At 39.2% G+C, this 15,225-nt stretch overlaps 1 protein-coding gene and 1 long non-coding RNA gene across 10 annotated transcripts in view; one reads left to right on the plus strand and one right to left on the minus strand.

The window, feature by feature from the left end:
• HECW2 (HECT, C2 and WW domain containing E3 ubiquitin protein ligase 2) overlaps positions 1–15,225 on the plus strand; it is a 349,247-nt gene that overhangs the window by 324,632 nt on the left and 9,390 nt on the right. For all 9 annotated transcript variants that reach the window (XM_073880902.1, XM_073880916.1, XM_025894329.2 and 6 more), the window contains 5 exons: positions 1,587–1,716; positions 2,881–3,027; positions 3,855–3,969; positions 6,999–7,084; positions 8,045–8,157. In XM_073880902.1, the coding sequence (XP_073737003.1) occupies positions 1,587–1,716; positions 2,881–3,027; positions 3,855–3,969; positions 6,999–7,084; positions 8,045–8,157 (591 nt within the window). The remainder of the gene's footprint in view (positions 1–1,586; positions 1,717–2,880; positions 3,028–3,854; positions 3,970–6,998; positions 7,085–8,044; positions 8,158–15,225) is intronic.
• Positions 1,219–15,225, minus strand: part of LOC112840827 (uncharacterized) — a 48,159-nt gene continuing 34,152 nt past the window's right edge. The window contains exons 4-8 of the long non-coding RNA XR_012374818.1: positions 13,822–14,034; positions 10,593–10,667; positions 7,981–8,118; positions 3,796–3,940; positions 1,219–1,346 (exon numbers count right to left, since the gene is read on the minus strand). This is a non-coding gene — a long non-coding RNA (uncharacterized lncRNA). The remainder of the gene's footprint in view (positions 1,347–3,795; positions 3,941–7,980; positions 8,119–10,592; positions 10,668–13,821; positions 14,035–15,225) is intronic.

The raw sequence follows: 15,225 nt of genomic DNA on the forward strand, positions 1-15,225 counted from the left end.
TTGGCTTGCAACATGAGTTCATTTGCCACCCCATTTTGATATCCTTCTTTATGCCCCCAATAAAACCATTTACTAATGCCCACGTTTACCTCCTAAATAAGTCTCAAGTGCATCTTCTCCTGTCCACCCTTAATAGCTGTGCCCTTAATATGAAACTCTTACTTTATTTTGGCCAGATTACTGTAGTGGTCTACTAATTGTCTCCACCATCTAATGATAACCACCCCTCCCCCCATTTTAAGTAATCCTCTATACTCTGACTTCCAGAAAGAACAATTCAAAATCACATCTCACATCTGATCATGTCATTTCCTGTCCTAAAATCTTTCGGTAGTTCTGAAGCACCAAGATCCTTAAAATGATATTCAAAGCCTGGTCCCAGCGACCTTCCTAGCCTTTTCTGGACGTTATGCCTTACAGTTAACTCTTGAATCCTACCAGTGTGCTTGAGTATTCTCATACTCCATGCCCTTGTGCTTTGTTCGTGTTTGTCTCTCCTTCTCCCTTCTTTCTGTTTCCCCTTCTCCTCCTCTTCATTCATTTCCCTTTACCTCTCTAGATTTTAAAGAGCCTACAAATTTTGATGTAGGTATTATCTACTCCAGAAAGGTTTCCCTGAATCGCCAAGTTGAAGTTAACATCCTGCATTCTTGCTGTGAGAGCTCCCTGTATCTACCTTATATGTTTTTTTTTAATTGGAATGTAACATACATATAAAAAATACACAAATTATAAGTGTTACCCATCCTAGGCTATCACTATCACCTTGTATTAGTTTGCCTATTTTTGTGCCTGTCTCCCCAACTAGACCACTAGCTCCTTGAGGGCAGTAACTGTTTATCAAGTAGCTGTTAAGATGTCTGGCACATACTAATAAATGTTTAGACAGAACCAAACAAAATGACCTTTGAAATTGGGCTGATGGGAGCAAATCAATTGTTACCACCTTAAGATAGGGCCATACAATAGTAACTCCACCTTATGTAGACCTCTCTCCATGATAAAAAAAAAAAAAAAAATAGAACTATTGAAAACCATTATAATTGTAGAGAGATTCTGTGGCTTTCTGTTTTTAGAAACATGGAAAGAATAAGGACCAAAAAGAAAAAAGGAGATGCATGTGAATGTGGATCACAGAACCTAGTCTTTGAGAAAAAATAAAAAAGTTAAAATATAGTATAGAAACATAAAAAAATTTCAGATTAGGAGAATGATGTTTTAAGGTAGTATAACATAGCCAAAATAATAGGGGACTCAAGTTGTCGCCTGAGTTCCAGTTCCTGCTCTGGCATTAATCATGGATGACTGGGCAAGTGGCAGCCACTCTTTGCACCCCAGTTCTGTGTCTGTAAAAGAAAGTATAGGCTGGTTGATTTAAGGCATTTTATGTTTCCAGATTTTTAAATCTTATACCAGATTTCTGAATTATTTCACTAGTTTGGTTACTGAATTTGACTAAGAACATTCCAGGAATCACTGTCTACTTAGATGATCTTGTATTTAATTTTTAGTATCTTTCCTTGTGTCTTTGGAGTTTTGCTAAGAGTCATACCTACACATTTGTTTCTATCTGTTTGTCATCTTAGTCTGTGTGACCTGAGTGATCTAGAATACCTTGACGAAGAGTTCCACCAGAGCCTGCAGTGGATGAAAGACAATGACATCCATGACATCTTGGACCTTACATTCACTGTGAACGAAGAAGTTTTTGGGCAGGTCTGTGTATGTAACTCACTGGTGACTATATGTGGTAATTAAAGACTATTGGTTGGTGAAGAATTAATACTCCATATGACTTCCTCTGGAGGAGCACTAGATCTTTTTTCAAGGAGAAAAACAAACTGGATTAATCAGTGGTCAGTTTTAAAATGAAGGCTAACATCATACACTTACTTATTGGTGGCTTGTTGGGTGGTTTCAACCCAGGTTTACATACAGTTACAATAATTTTGGTTACAAAGATTATTTTAATGCCAACTGCAGACTAAAGTGTTCTAATTTACAGATTGTGGTAACTGTGTGTTACAAGCTATATAACTATTTCTGTGTCATAAGCAGTCTTCTTTTTATTTCCAACTAAATTATCCACATAAGATATTAGAATTGCCTTGTATAAAATATAACTTTTAAAAGTCCATGCTACCCCAGAGTTGAATATTAAATTATTTAATTGACATTTGCACTTAACTGTCATTCATATTTAAGAATGGAAATTGATTGTTTTGAAGCTGACGGAAGGTAAGTAATGTTTTGGTGAAGGTCTGAAATCATATTGGCTTTTTCCAAAGTTGCTGGAAGAGTTGGTTAGAAGATTTCTTTCAGAAATTATATACTGGTTCATAAGAAATATTCTTATTTAGACATTAATATTTGGCCGGTCTTCTAAATTTTGTGTTTTGGAAGAGAAGTTCTCAATTTAACATTCAATTGAATGTAATTCTGCTTCATTAAAGTAAATCTTTACTTAAATATTGGCTTTCTATATATAGTTGATTCTGAACCCTAACAGAATTTGTGAAAATATGTTTTTGCCAAACATTCAAATAGCAGTGGGCCAGAATCTGGAGCCAGTTTATTTTCATTTAGAAGATTTTTAGTCAGGATTTAAAACTTAACCTTCAGCACTTGCGATATATAGATTTTTAACCACTGAGGCTTTCAGACATCAGCTCATGCCTAGTTTTTCGGCTTCCACAGGAAGCATCGGTGTGTGCCTGGGCTCTCTGTGGCTCCATGGGGTGCCTTCCCCTGCTGCTTATGGGATGTGCCCAGGGCCAAGGCAGCGACAACCTAGATGGCCGATTTCGGCTCACTGGGAGCAGTGTTCTTATCTCATCAAGAATGTTGCTTTATGTTGTCTTTTTTTTTTTTAAATCTCAGATTACCGAACGAGAATTAAAACCAGGGGGTGCCAATATCCCGGTCACAGAGAAGAACAAGAAGGAGTACATCGAGAGGATGGTGAAATGGAGGATTGAAAGGGGCGTCGTACAGCAAACAGAGAGCTTAGTGCGCGGCTTCTATGAGGTAAAGACAGCGGGAGTAGGGTTTTGCAGACTGATCTCTGTGATACCACAGTCCATGTGACTGTACTCTGTATGCAATATTTCCCTTTTTCTTTTGTTGGATTTGCTATTGCTCTTTCAATTTAAAAACTCCAATATATTTTTTATATGTTTCAAGAACACAAAAAAGGCTTAATGCTCTGTTATAAGAGATCACTGAAATAAAATGATCTGAATTCAATTAGCATTTCACGACTTAAGGACCACTAATAACATTTAAGTCATACATCTTACTCATGCTTAGATACGGGTAATCACATCTCATGCTTGATATGTGAAATGATTGTATCTGAGGGTTCAAGTAAGTTCTTACAAATACTCCATGTGACTTCCTCTGGAGGAGCACTAGATTTTTTTTCAAGGAGAAAAACAAACTGGATTAATCAGTGGTCAGTTTTAAAATGAAAATTCTGTTGAGGAAAAGATTTCAGTCTTGTACTAAAAATACCTTATCTTTGTCAAGAGCTTTACAGTTTTCAAGTGCCTACACAGAGTGCTTCCAGAATATTCCTAAACCTCCTTGTGTCCTCTTTTTTTTTTTTAAGATTTTTTATTTATTAATTTCAGACACAGAGATACAGAGAGAGAGAGAGCATGAGCAGGGGGAGAGGCAGAGGGAGAGGGAGAAGCGGGCTCCATGCCGAGCCAGGAGCCTGATGTGGGGCTCGATCCCAGGACCCCGGGATCACGACTGTAGCCGAAGGCAGATGCTCAACCATCTGAGGCTTACTTATAGCTGCGATTTCTCCTGATTCATAAGCCATGCCCTGCATTCTTTTTATTCCACAGGTGGTGGATGCCAGGCTGGTGTCTGTTTTTGATGCAAGAGAACTGGAACTGGTCATCGCAGGCACAGCTGAAATCGACCTGAGTGACTGGAGAAACAACACAGAATATAGAGGAGGTGAGATGTGATTTAGAGATGGCTGGACTTTAAGTTTCGTATTAAGGGAAGTCAGTGGTTAGCATTGCCAGTCTCTGAATCCAGGACAGGCAAAGCACTGTGGATTCTAATCATAGGTCTACTGCAGTCTCCTCTGAGACCGTGGGCAACGTACATTCTCTTCTGTTCCTAGTTACCTCATCCATCAAGTGGAAGAAGGACTGTTTACACCTCATCTAAGAATGTCATAATTCCTAATTGTTGGTGAAGAAATGTGACCATAAGAACACTAATTAATTGTTTTATGGTGTTGTGAGTGAAGCCCTAAGGAGCTCACATCCAGCTAGTCAAACTCCACCTCTTCTACCTTCATTCTAAACCTTGAAGTCACACACCCTCTGAGCCTCCTAATGAGAAAACACAGTTTTCTACATTTCACTGAACTATTTCCAGCTATAATTCACTGTTGAGACACATAAATGGAATAAGACATGGTTCTCAAAATTCAAGATGTTTATTGAAAAGGCCCTTCTAAATTCAAGCATTAAGTTCAACTGAAAAGGAAACTACTGTAAGATTACTTAAAACCTGGATTATATGACAATTCACCACATGGGAAGCTTAACATGCGGCATTTCTGTAGATCACTATAAATTTTCAATTAGTAATTGCCTTGAAGCCATTGGAATTTGATTGCTGAGTCAGTACACTTTGAAAGGGACCTGATGATGACCCAGAGTTAAAGTTTTTATTCCATAATTTTAAGCAAAGAAAGAATACATTTTCTGAAACTTATTGCAGGGTGATAGTTTTCAGAAAGTCATGACAAAGAACGGTTGTGTTTTGTTTTGATTTTGGTTTTTGGTTTTTAACTCAACTCAGAACGTAAAAGGTTAGCAGTAGTTCTGAACTTGGGAGTGAAAAATACAAACTTTAAGTCACTGAATTAATCACTCAGCAGAATAAACTGAAAGCTAAACATATCTCCAGTTATCTGTACTTTGAAACAGAGATTTTTTTTTATTTTAAAGATTTTATTTATTTATTTGACAGAGAGAGACACAGCGAGAGAGGGAACACAAGCAGAGGGAGTGGGAGAGGGAGAAGCGGGCTTCCCACCGAGCAGGCAGCCCAATGCGGGGCTCGATCCCAGGACCCTGGGATCATGACCTGAGCCGAAGGCAGACGCTTAATGACTGAGCCACCCAGGTGCCCCTGAAACAGATTTTAAAACACTTTTTAAAGTGTAGAGTAGAATAAAAATACCTTAACATTTGCTAAATTGCTTTTGTTCTTGCCTTGGCTCTTCCAACTCATCGCTTGCCGTGGGCTGGCCTTGCTCCCCCATTTTCTCTGAAAGGCAGTATTAAATTGCAGTCTCTCTTGCTGCTATTTCTGTAACCAATTGCTGCAATGTGTCTTTTCCAGCTGGCGCCATGTATAATCCATATACAGCCTTGGTCATTATAACTTCGTTAACCAACTCTTTTTATGAACTAGAACACAGTTTCTCCAGCATGCTACAAAACTTGCATCTTACCATAAATGTCATTAGCTCTTCCGTGCCAGGAGAGTCTAATAGCAATGCTGTTAATCAAATCAGCCATTTTTGTATTTATATACTGTAAGCTTTTATTCACTGTATATGTCTAATCAAGTCCCTGTTTCCATGGTTATTGTAAATCTTGCCAAATGAAGTCGTTGGGAAGACAGTGCTCCAGTGGGGGGGTGGGGGGTGGGCAGGGGAATGGGTGAGGTACCCAGCTGTTTGCTAACCCAACTAGTTGGCACTGAATGAAGAGGCAGCTTTGCTGCCAATTGCCATATGTTCATAAAGCAGCTGTTTATAGAGAATATGAAGAGACATTTTCTGTCTTCCTCCTCCAAAAGGTTTGGCACAAACAGCAAAGGAGAAGCAGAAAGGGGCCCATTCATAAGGTCAGAAAAGCTATAAAGAGCCAATGTACTTATTTTATAGATGAGAAAACTATCTGCTCAGCACCAAATAGCTAGGCTCTGCCAGATGGACGTGGAGCCTATACATCACCATGTCCAATAGAAGTATGTTCACCCTTCACTTGGATCCCTTTCTTGTCCAAAGGTCACTCAGCATCACTGATCAAATGGTAAACAGTAAGGCAAAATTTCCGCCAAATTCTGCAACCATGGAAACATGTGAGCAAAAATTCAAATTAAGATAGTTTTACCCACCTTTGCTTTGGACTTATTTCTGCTGACTTAGAATTAGAGTGGCTTTATCACATTGTGCATGTCAGTTAATTGGTTAGATCACTAATTGTATCTTAATCCTCATCAGCCCTCTCTCTGAACTTAAATTTTCTTCACTGAGAGATTTTGGAATCTACAATACTGCCTTAATCCACCCCGGGGATGATACTTTTGATATTTTATTAAATTCTACTAAAGTATGGAATAAAAATAACATTTAGGTTAATGATTATTTGGGATTTATTAGTTGAAGAAATTAATAAAATTACTTTTTTATTAATAAAGGATTTGATTTAAAAATATGAACATTATATGTAATTTTAAAATAGTTTGCAATTATGTATTTATTTGCATAATTATTTGATTAGTGTGTCTCTCCTTTACCAGAAGCCCTGCAAGGGTCTGTTTTCTTTGCCTCTGTTACCTCCAAGCTTACTACAGTGTTTGGCATAGTGATACTTGAAAATTATTTCTTAAATGAATGACCAAAAGAGTTAAGCATTTCCAGTAATAGCAGTTATCTTTTTTAGAAATGATGTGGTTAAAATAACAACTTTGTTGGTCTTCTCTCCACTTGTTTCATTTACTGACCACTAAATGGAAACAGAGACCTCCTAGCTTCATTTAGTGTTGTTTTTGACTTTTGACACTCATGTGATCATATCTACAGTGTTATTTCTTAGTCTTAAATTATAAACAACCTTTAAAGAATCCAAGATGACGATTTATGTCTGGAGGTCTTTTGTTGACATGTCATGGTGTCATGTCATCCTAACACAGAAAAGTTAAAGTAATATGGGCTTTCCTGATTGGTTTGATAGGATATCATGACAATCATATTGTAATTCGGTGGTTCTGGGCTGCCGTGGAAAGATTCAACAATGAACAACGACTAAGGTTGTTACAGGTAAGATGCCACTAGTTAATCTTTTTAATGCATTAATATAATTATTGTTGGAATTGCATATTTTTTATAATTGCTAAGTACTCAGTAATTATACTCCATGCTTATCTGCAAATGGTGGATACATTATTTCAGACTCTTCTGATTGCATGGTTCTGTGGCTCCATCACTATGCAGAACATCCCTAACCAAGTCCAAGTATTTCATTAGAATTTTGAGGACATACCAACTCCAGTCCAAGAATCCCAGGAAAAACACCTGGCTTCAGGGCAGTTGGTCCCTTCAAGAAGAGATCCCAGGGCAACATCCCTAGCAATAGAAAGAGGGCTTTCAATCCCTTAGGAAGTAACCAGGTCTTTGATAAAGAATCCTTTCTTTTCTTCCATCTAACTTTCCACAAACTTGAGATAACAATGAAGTTCAAGGACACAGGGAAAGCTAGCTCATTATTTTCTTGCAGTGTTTATAGTTATGTGGCAATTGCTGGTTTATTGCAGTCAAAGAAATATCAAACATGAGCAAGCCTTCTGTATACTTAGGCTCAGCCTTACAAGTAGACTGGGTCTTAGCTCCTTTGGATCAAGGATCTGGTCCTCAGATTTATTCACCTCAAGTTGATCGGGGACTGATGCTAAGTAGACTTAGGTTAATTGACGCTTTATTAATCTATAATAGGAAATATACCCAGTTTAGTCTTCTCAGCTGGTTAGCTGTACAAGATGCTACAAACCCTCTGCATCCCATTTCCCTTTTTAATGCACTGTCCTTCCTTAGCATTCCCCAGCTCTTTGTCCGAATTCCTGTGTTAGGTTATTCCACACCTAGAGTTTAACCTTCAGGCTTTCCCAGCAGGGAGCAGCCTGTTGCTCTTCCCAAAGAGCTGTGCATGTGAATGATACCATGTATTTCTTAGCAGCTAGTCTCTTGGTTTCACCATATCCTTCTGTTTTCTTGTGTTAATAGTTTGTCACAGGCACATCCAGCATTCCCTATGAAGGATTTGCTTCTCTCCGAGGGAGTAATGGCCCAAGAAGATTCTGTGTGGAGAAATGGGGGAAAATCACTGCTCTTCCCAGGTAAAATAAAAAACCACGTTTCTTTACTGTCACTGCAGTATTCTAGGGGAGACCTTTAACTTATGTATGTATTGATTAATTACTGTTTTCATGTTAAAAGTGGAAAAGAGCTTTTAGAATTAATTTATCTTTGATTACCTTTCTAATTACCTTTCTAAAAAAATCTTTGTGTCATACTTAAAATGCATATATACATATCTTTTTCTTCTTTTTTATTGAAGTAAAATTGACACATGCTGTTAAATTAGTTTCGGGTGTACAACATAATGATTTGACAAGTCTGTATGTTATGCTATGCTCACAGGTGTAGCTCCCATCTGTCCCGATACATTGCAATTACAGTATCGTTCACTGTATTCCCTGTGCTGTGCCTTCTATTCCTATAACTTATTCTTTCAACAACTGGAAGCCTGTGTCTCCCACTCCCCTTCACTCATTTTGACCATCCTCCATTCCCCCTCCCCTCTGGCATCATAAGTTTGTTCTCTGTATTTATGAGTCTCTTTCTGCTTTTTGTTTATTCATTTGTTTTGTTTTTTAGATTCCACATATGAATGAAATCATAGGGTATTTGTCTTTCTCTGTCTGACTTATTTCACTTAACAGAACATACTCTAGCTCCATCCATGTTGGTTGCAAACGGTAAGATCTCATCCTTTTTATGGCTGTGTAGTAGTTGCGCACGGACGTGTGTCTGTCCGCGTGTGTGTGCGTATATCCTTTTGAATTAGTGTTTTCATTTTCTTTGGGTAAATACCCAGTAGTGAAATTACTGGATCATGTGGTATTTCTATTTTTAATTCTTTAAGGAACCTCCACACTGTCTTCCACAGTGGCTGCACCAGTTTCCATTCCCACCAACAGTGCACAAGGGTTCCTTTTTCTCTTCATCCTTGCCAACACTTTTTATTTCTTGTCTTTTTTATTTTAGCCGTCCTGACAGGTGTAATGTGATATCTCATTGTGGTTTTGCCTTGCATTTCCTTGGTGATGGGTGATGTTGAGCATCTTTTCATGTGTCTGTTGGCCATCTGTATGTCTTCTTTGGAAAAATATCTATTCAGGTCCTCGGCTCATTTTTAATTGGGTTATTTGTGGGTTTTGGTGTTGAGTTGTATAAGTTCTCTCTATATTTTGGCTATTAAGCTCTTATAGGATATATCATTTACAAATATCTTCTTTTAATATACAAAATGCACCATAACCAAAGCATTTGTTAGTTTTAGTAAAACAATGTTGGTCATCACACAGTGGCTTCTTAAGATTATGGCTCAAAGATTTAGATGTTCCCTGAAGCTCTCATTTTTAGTTTATATTAATAACTATTTAGAATCCCTTCACTAGAAACTGCCATTATGGTTTCTAAAGAATATTAAATCATGTTAATATACTCTATGCCTCCTTAGCTTAGATTGTACATGCCTTAATTCCATGTGAATGCTCTGTGCATTCATAATAAGATGATGCATTTCCCTGGGGTGACAAAAAATGGCTTTTCTACTATTGATAAATGTAAGAGCCTGTAAGGTAGTAGTTGTGAATGAAAGTGTTTGGGGATGAATGCAGATTAACTAGAACTGAAACAAAAGAAAAGGACAGAGCAAATGAATAAAAGAGGAATGAAGAAGAGTTGGTTTTAGAGCTCCTTTATCTAATCAGCAGTAATAATACTGCATTTTTGAGGTAAAAAGAAGACTTCAGATTGCCTCTCATGTTGCTAATAATAAAACTACAATCTGGAGAGGTTAAATGATCTTCCCAAGTGGTATTAGGTACCCCAAGATGTCATCCTGAGTTTCTTTAAGTACAAGCAACTTTGAGAAACCTGTTATAACAAGACTTTCTTCTTAGTGATCGTAAAACACTGTTTCTTAAGAATTATGTTCTAAGTCCCAACACATGAAAAGTGGGGCACTGAAAATACAGACACAGACTGCAATGAATGGTGCAAGTTCAGGACTGGCCTGAGCCGCCCCAGTCACTTCGGGTGCATCTCAGTCTAGGAACAGAGGCACTACATCCAAACACCTAAGTATTACCTGGCATAGCTGATGTTCCAAATTTGGGAGACTGTAATCTCATTATTTAAAGAAATGTTTTATTTTTTCCTGAATCATCCCCCCTACCTTAAACACATAAGCAGATTCACACTCTCTGACTAAGGGTTTTCACCATTCTGAGGAACTCAAGAATCAGCATCAAAGAGGCAGGAAGGGGCAGATTTATTGTGTCACCTTTCTCTTGAAATCTGTTTTTCTAAAGATTTGCTTTTGTAAAGTAGATGGAATGAACTGTAACAGTAAGCAGATATATCAGTTGTTCACATTTAATCACTGCAATTTTTACAAAACCTGGTGAGCAGAGAAAGGTGATTTGATGTGGACATGAAACCTAGCTTTGGAGAGACTGGGCCTTATCCCAGTTCCGTTGCTTACCTGCAGTGGGCCTTGGAGAAGTTGCTTCATCTTCCTGAGCCTCTGTTTCCTTATTTACCTTATAGGTTGGTAATTCTGAGGATTAAATGAAATAATACATGTAAAGCATTCACTGCTAACCCTGGCTCTGAGTAAGTATCCAGTTAGTGGTGGCTTGCTGTATATCAGGCAGTAGCGTATTGGAAAGAGCACAGGGTTGGGAGTTAGAAGACTTGGGTTCTAGGCCTGCCTCTGCCACCAGCTAACTCTGGAACCCAGAAGATCACTTGATGTGCAAAAGGCCAGGGAAAGAGGGTGGTGTATTAGGTTTGGTTGAGCAAGAAGTGACGCTGACAGGTTGTCAAAAATCTTGGGGGTCAGGCTGGATTCACTTTTCTACTTCCCCTGAGAGCTCCAGGAAGTTCATGTGCTGACTCATTATAAATGATGGTGTTCTTCAGTATCATTGCATACTCACAGTTGGGCAACAGGCGTTGTTTCTTCCTTTCTTCATTATGACCTAAGGTTGGTTCTAGATTCCTGATTTTACCCAGATTGTAAAGAAGCATAAATAAAGATGATATGAAGCACATCAGGCAAGCAGACTATTTTCATATCTTAACTATAATAAGCCCTACCTTTTTAGATCCGACAGGGAGAAAGAGCTATTTGGCTATTCTGCTTCACGGTTAGTCAGCTTATCTAGTAGAGAGGCATGAGAGCAGATCTAAGTGCTATGATACACTGGCTATCTGTTCCTCAGCCAGAGGCCAGATCCATCTCTGAAGAAGAGGAATAACAATGCTGTGCTCAAAAAGTGTGTGACCAGTGGGTGAGAAAATGCATATGAGAGTCCTCAGGAATAAGAGCTATGTGCTTTTTGAACCTTGGATCCTGAATCTTCAGTAAGCCACCCTACTGCTGTAGCTGTGAGAATGTGCTCCACAAAAAAAGTACACTTGGAGGAAAAACATAAAAAGAACTTCAATGCATGACCATATATAGGTTTATCAGAAGTGATTTCTTCACTGATAACATTGTCATCACCCTTCATGAAATGTGGCTGTTACTTAAGTGTAAAAAAGATCTACAAGACCGGCTCTAGTCTGAAGAGATTTAGATGACTGAGGCCATTTCTCCTACCGTCAAAATAGATACACTGAAGCCGTTTTTCCTGCCATTTCCTCATAGGTTTAAGTTGCAGTGGTTAGGCATCTGCCTTCAGCTCAGGTCATGATCCCAGGGTCCTGGGATTGGGCTGCCTCCTCGGTGGGAAGCCTGCCTGCTTCTCCCTCTCCCACTCCCTCTGCTTGTGTTCCCTCTGTTGCTGTGTCTCTCTGTCAAATAAATAAATAAAATCTTCAAGTTGCAGAACTGAAGAGCTGGTCTGTCTCATGCTGGTCAACCCCAATGTATTTCTTTTTCTTATTAATGAGACAGTGTTTAACATGTGAAATTTGACATTGAACAGACCGGAGACAAAATGGATGGATGTCCTTCTCACTGACAAAATGCATTTTCTAAGAAGTCTGGCCTTGCCTCATGTCAGGCATGAGAAGCAGCACCCCAGAGAGCTGGAAGTGGCTGTGCAGGATGAGGGCGGGCACTTCTGGCAAACAGGAGGGCATCCTAGTCTTTCTAGACGTGGATGACTGAGGGCCTTTCAACCTTTCTAGCAAGCAAATGTGAGTCTTATTTTCTCAGATTTCCTAGTCTCGCTTTGTGATAGGCCTGCTCACACTATGGGCCAAGAAGTGTATTAAAGTATATAGGGTTGCCTCTGAAGCCAGTACATGCTGAATCCATGGCTCTTTTTCCTCTCTTGTGGTAGTGAAGTAACTAGAGACCCAGATGATAAATAATGATGGAGGCAGACGGGTGTCTCCGCAAAGACTTAGAGCCTGAACGCATTACTGCACTTCCTCCACTTTGCGGTTGGTAGTTAGCTCTGTGTTTGGAATGTCTGTAGATTTCCTATCCCCCAGTCTCTGATGGGCTTATGAGACCGTAGTTCACTTTATGGCAGTTGCTCTTCAACGTTCCAACAAACAGGAGGCTCACATGCCAGCCTGGAAAATGCAGAGCAAGTCCTCTCTGCCACCATCGTATGGAATTTCTGTATTAATCTCTGAGGGTTCTTGCCAAGTAGGATGACGGGGTGAGCAGTTGGAGAGCTGCAGTAATGAGGGGGGAGTGGTGGTTTTGTCGAAGGGGGAAAGCTCTCTGAAAATGGCTGCGTCTGGAGATTAATTATGAATGAAATGCCGACCCAAATTAAGAAATAAGCAAGAATTAATTATGAAATGAGTGTCTCGGGGAGATAGTTTTTCTAGCGGACTGGAGCTTTAAAAAATTATTTTTTAAAGATATGATAACTTTTTTCATTTTTAAAACTCTGCTTTTTATTCTTATGAAAAGTTTTTACCAAAAAAATGCCAAGAAATTCTTGTTCTCAGAAAGTCCCTCCATGCTACTACTCCCAGTGCATCTGTCACTCTGTCACACCTTATTTCCTTCATAAGACTTACCCCAATTTAATCATTATGTGTAGTTATTGGTTTGCTCGTTATCTATCTGTCCCTCTAGGATATAAGCCTGTGAGAACAAGGACTTTGTTGCAATTGAATGTGACTTTGCCCTAGTGCGGAGTCCTGGCACGTAATTTGTACTCAATGAATATCGTTCTTAGGGAATTATTTTTTTTAAAAGATTTTTATTTATTTATTTGAGAGAGAGAGAGACAGAGATAGCGAGAGAGAGCATGAGCGGGAGGAGAGGGAGAAGCAGACTCCCACTGAGCAGGGAGCCCGATGTGGGACTTGATCCCAGGACGCTGGGATCAACGACCTGAGCTGAAGGCAGACGCTTAACCGACTGAGCCACCCAGGTGCCCCGTTCTTAGGGAATTCTTAAACTTGGGTTATGACTGTGGACCACTCCAGACAAGACATACCAAAATTACTTTTATATCTCTGTATCTTCATCGGGGCAATTGAAGGAAACACGAGTAATTATGGTACAAAGCTGTCTTGAGAATGAACTCAGATAACACAGGCAGAGTGCTTAAAATGAGGCCTAACACATCATTCAATAAATTCAGCCATTATTACTATTGTTCCTAATACCTAGCCTTCAGAGCTGAGATGGTATTTTACTGTCCTTAGGTGTGCAAGAAATGTGTTATATCCACCCAGGAGAGTTATATTTTTGTTTGGATTTCCAAGAGTTTTCATCCTGAACTGTTCCTTACTGAGTTTTCTTCTGTGGAGTTTAAATTCCTACATTTGACAAGGATGTCTTCTTCGTCTTTTCCCAGAGCCAGCCAACAGGCGAAGAAGTTACCTGCTCATAATGCATAGTTTGAAGAGTTTCTTCTGCTGGTTATCCCTGGATGCAGGAATTCCCACTATGGGGACATTCCACACTGTATTTATAGATCCAGCTACATTTTAACCAAAGTGACCTATTGAAATAAGAATAAGACATTAGTTAGTTAGTAGATAGGATTCCTCTAAAAAAGCCTTTCAATGCTCATGCATTAGTATGTGCAAAACCTTGTGGTAGGTATAAATTGATCTCTGTCCATGTGGATCTTAACAGAGACGGAAGTAATAGGTACTTAAATGAACAGATAACCAACATCATTGGCCACCGAAGGGTATATGACTGTTGAGGAGTGGGGATAGTAAAGGCCAGAATTCCTTTCCCTTGACTCACATTTACTGAATCCCTGGTGAGGAATTCTGTACCACCACAGGTTATACAGAGATTTGTGAACTAGTCTTAGCAGGAATTCTTGCTGGTCTAAGAAGATATTAATGGGGATATTAGAGAAATTATGAATGTTTTAAAAATCCTAATGGAAGTTTTACCTTTATTTGTATTTCTAAATCTAGGCTAACAAAACAATCACTGGATTACTTTAATTGAATTTTATCTTTCTTTGTGATTGGTAACTTTGAATTTCTCATGCTGATTACAAACTGAATTCATCGGGTATCCCCCACCCATTTCATATATTCCCTGCTTTGTTTAATGGTACCTCTGCCATCTGACTCCCCATACCTAGTCACTAGCTACCTTTCATCTACGGAATAAATGGAAAAGGTCTTTGCATGAACCCACCTCACTTCCTGATGTGGTCTTGCCTCCCCAACTGGCTTATGGTCCAGCCTTGACTACTGTCACGCAAGTACTTTTACTTCTCAGCTTTCCTGATGATGCAATGTTTCCCCATACTTCCAGGCAGTTTGCTAGGAACATCCTCCTCCTTGTTATTTATCCAGAAAAACCCTACACACCTACAGATCCTTCAAGGCTTGGCACAAATAGTGTACACTTAAAGCCTTTCCTGACTCTGCTGAGCAGACTTGTAACTCAGTGTATTAAAATTGTTTGTGTGCAAGGCCACTCACATGGATCTTTTGGATTAATTAGACCAAGGTGTCTTGTAGTCTTATAGAGAAATGCAGCCCTGAGTTAGGGCTCGGGGTTTGGTGAGCAGAGCCAAAGTTAGGCTGGATTTCAGTGCCCATTCACCCAAGTCAGATCCCCTAGTACAGAGTACAGACTGCACAAGCTTTAGGGGAGGCCATTTGCTTGCATATTTTGATGCCAGAGTGTAAACTGTCCTCATGGGCAGAGGCCAGACTTT

The sequence above is a fragment of the Callorhinus ursinus genome, unplaced genomic scaffold (genome assembly GCF_003265705.2).
Source record: "Callorhinus ursinus isolate GAN/ISIS: 27379988/994484 unplaced genomic scaffold, GSC_fseal_2.0 scaffold2, whole genome shotgun sequence".
NCBI lineage: Eukaryota > Metazoa > Chordata > Mammalia > Carnivora > Otariidae > Callorhinus > Callorhinus ursinus.